The following is a 3,329-nucleotide window of genomic DNA, read 5'->3' as shown; positions in this document are numbered from 1 at the left end:
AAGAATGCTCCTCACATTGGTGATCAGTGGGAAGAATGCTCCTCCCATTGGTGATCAGTGGGAAGAATGCTCCTCACATTGGTGATCAGTGGGAAGAATGCTCCTCCCATTGGTGATCAGTGGGAAGAATGCTGCTCACATTGGTGATCAGTGGGAAGAATGCTCACCCCTGGTGATCATTGGGAAGAATACTCCTGACATTGGTGGTTGGTGGGAAGAATGATCTTTACACTGGGGGGTCAGTGAGAAGAATGCTTCTTACAATGGGAGTCCGTGGGAAGAATGCTCCTTACATTGGTGGTCAGAGAGAAGAATGCTCCTTACACTGGTGGTCAGAGGGAAGAATGTTCCTTACATTGGTGATCAGTGGAAAGAATGCTCCTTACATTAGTGGTCAATGGGAAGAATCCCTTCCCTACATAGGTGGTCAGAATGTAACCCTTACAGATGGCTAAAATAATCATTGGTGTCATCCTTCTGGCTCCGCCAGGTGGTATTGACCCCAAGCCCGGGTTTACACATGTGCAGCCACAGGTTCGTGCCTGGTGCATTCCTGGTCACCCCTTCAGGTGGGAATCAAGTTCAGATTTTTGCCTGTTTTCGCACCAAAATTGGACCCAAAGACACACAGGACAATTTCTGAATGCGGACCACTGCCGCCGTGACCTGTGTGAACCGGCTCCATTGAGAGCTGGTCACACTTGCCTGTCATGCGAATTGGATGTGGGAAAACCCACATCCAATTATGCATATACAGCGGGTAAAATAAGTGTTGAACGCGTCACCATGTTTCTAGGTAAATTTCTAAAGGTGCTATTGACATTAAATTTTCTCCACATGTCGGTAACAACCCATGCGATCCATACATTCAAAGAAGACAAAACAAATAGGTAAAGAAAATAGGTTATGTGTAATAAAATGGAATGACACAGGAAAAAATTGCTCAACACGCTAACGGAAATGTATTTAATACATAAGGTACAAAATCTTTTGTTGGTAATGACAGCTTCAAAACGCCTCCTGTATAGAGAAACTAGTCGCATGTATTGCTCAGGTGTGATTTTGGCCCATTCTTCCACAAAACAGTCTTCAAATCTTAAAGGTTCCGTGGGCCTCTTCTAAGAACTCTGATCCTTAGTTCTTTCCATAGATTTTCTATTGGATTCAAGTCAGGTGATTGGCTGGGGCATTCTAGCAGCTTTATTTTTTTTCTTTGAAACCAATTGAGAGTTCCCTTGGCTTTGTGTTGGGGATCATTGTCTTGCTGAAATGTCCACCCTCATTTTATCTTCATCATCCTGGTAGATGGCAGATTTTTATATTGAATATCTTGGTACATGTTTCCATTCACCCTTCCTTCAATGATATGAAGTTTGCCAGTACTGTATGCTGAAAAACAGCCCCACACCATAATTTTCCTACCTCCAAACTTCACTGTTGGTATGGTGGTGTTTTTGGGGTGATGTGCATTGCCATTTGACCTCCAAACATGGCGTGTATTATGGCATCCAAAAAGTAAAATTTTGGTCTCTGACCAGACTATATTCTCCCAGTAGTTCACAGGCATGTCTAACGGTTGTGCAGCAAAGTTTAAATGAGCTTCAACGTGCCTTTCCTGTAGCGGCTCCTAGAGAAGACGTAGCAAAATGGCTCCACGTAAGGGTAAGGAAAAGAAGGAAGAACAGGTTATCAGCCTAGGGCCACAAGTGGCTGAAGGAGAAAATGTGTTTGGAGTCTGTCACATCTTCGCCTCCTTCAACGACACCTTCGTGCATGTGACTGATCTGTCTGGCAAAGAAACAATCTGCCGTGTGACTGGTGGAATGAGGGTCAAGGCTGACAGAGATGAGTCCTCTCCCTATGCCGCTATGTTGGCTGCTCAAGATGTCGCTCAGAGGTGCAAGGAGCTTGGCATCACAGCTCTTCACATCAAGCTGCGTGCCACTATAGGAAACAAGACCAAGAACCCTGGCCCAGTCTGAACTAAAGCCCTGTACACACGATCAGTCCATCCGATGAGAACAGTCCTATGCTTTTGCATACTAACCGTCGGTTTTGACCTATCGGTTAGGCGTCCATCGGTTCAATTTTAAAGCAAGTTCTAACATTTTTGACCGAAGGATAACTGACCGATGGGGCCCACACACCATCAGTTTGGACCGATAAAACGGTCCTTCAGTCCGTTTCCATCGGTTTTGACCGACGGTGTGTACGCGGCCTAGGAGCCCTAGATCATTCAGGCATTAATCAAATAATCAGACCAAAAAAAATGAGCTTCAACATGCTTTTTCTTCAGCAATGGAGTCTTATGTGGTGACTAGGGTTGTCCCGATACCGATACTGGTATCGGTATCGGTGCCGATACTAAGCATTTGCAAGAGTATCTGTACTCGTGCAAATGCCCCGATACCAAAAACCGATACCTTCGGGCTCTGTACTTTCAGCTGTCAGCAGGAATTCCCTGCCAACAGCTGAAAAGTAAAGAAAAAATGCTGGCAATTACTGGTTGTTAAGGAACGGGGCCGACCGCTTCCTTAACAACCAATCACGTGTCCTTCTCTCCCCACCTCCTCCTCCCCTCGCACCAGCTATCAGCAGGCTCGGGACAGCATGTCTGTGGAAACTTCCTGCAGAGGTAAGCAAGCCCAGCTCCCCCCATTCCACTGTCTTCTCCCTTCTGCCGGGTGCAGCTCTCACATTTAGCTCTGCTCATCGCACTGATCTGACTTTTTCCTGGCAGCTGCATGGCTCTGCACACAGCAAGGCTTCTCCCCATGCTCTGTGTGTCCGTACTTAGCCTGGTGGAGCCCCCCCTCTCCCCCTCTCCCCCTCTCCCCCTCTCCAGCAAGCAGAGGCACAGACAGTGTGACACACGGCCAGCACCACTGCAGCAGGTCAGTGTTTCATCAGATTAGATTCACTGTTCTTTGCCAGTCATTTTTGTTTTGTTATTTAAAACTATATAATTAGAGTTTGCACCAGCTGAATGTGTTCAATCATGTTTATTTAAGTAGCAGCCATACATTTTGTTTTGTTTTATTTGAATAGAGAGCAGTAGCCAGGATTGTGATTCCCCTCCCCACTTTATCTGCCCTCCCTTTTTTTTCTTTTCTCAGTTACCAGTCTGCCCTGCCACCACACACACTCCCAGTCTGCCCTGCCACCACACACACTCCCAGTCTGCCCTGCCACCACACACACACTCCCAGTCTGCCCTGCCACCACACACACTCCCAGTCTGCCCTGCCACCACACACACTCCCAGTCTGCCCTGCCACCACACACACACACTCCCAGTCTGCCCTGCCACCACACACACACTCCCAGTC

At 47.2% G+C, this 3,329-nt stretch overlaps 1 protein-coding gene across 1 annotated transcript; it reads left to right on the top strand.

Annotated features, from left to right (window-relative positions):
- Positions 1–1,613: 1,613 nt before the first annotated feature.
- On the top strand, positions 1,614–1,982 carry LOC120935629 (40S ribosomal protein S14-like). Its single transcript, XM_040347681.1, has one exon. The coding sequence runs from the start codon at positions 1,647–1,649 to the stop codon at positions 1,980–1,982; it is 336 nt and encodes a 111-aa protein (XP_040203615.1). The 5' UTR covers positions 1,614–1,646.
- Positions 1,983–3,329: the final 1,347 nt, after the last annotated feature.

The sequence above is a fragment of the Rana temporaria genome, chromosome 4, assembly GCF_905171775.1.
Source record: "Rana temporaria chromosome 4, aRanTem1.1, whole genome shotgun sequence".
NCBI classification, from domain to species: Eukaryota; Metazoa; Chordata; class Amphibia; order Anura; family Ranidae; genus Rana; species Rana temporaria.
The sequence above is the reverse complement of the archived record's forward strand: the minus strand, read 5'-3'. Positions and strand labels throughout refer to the sequence as shown.

Coding starts and splice junctions, on each gene's coding strand:
- LOC120935629 (XM_040347681.1), top strand. CDS start 1,647: ATGGCTCCACGTAAGGGTAAGGAAAAGAAGGAAGAACAGGTTATCAGC.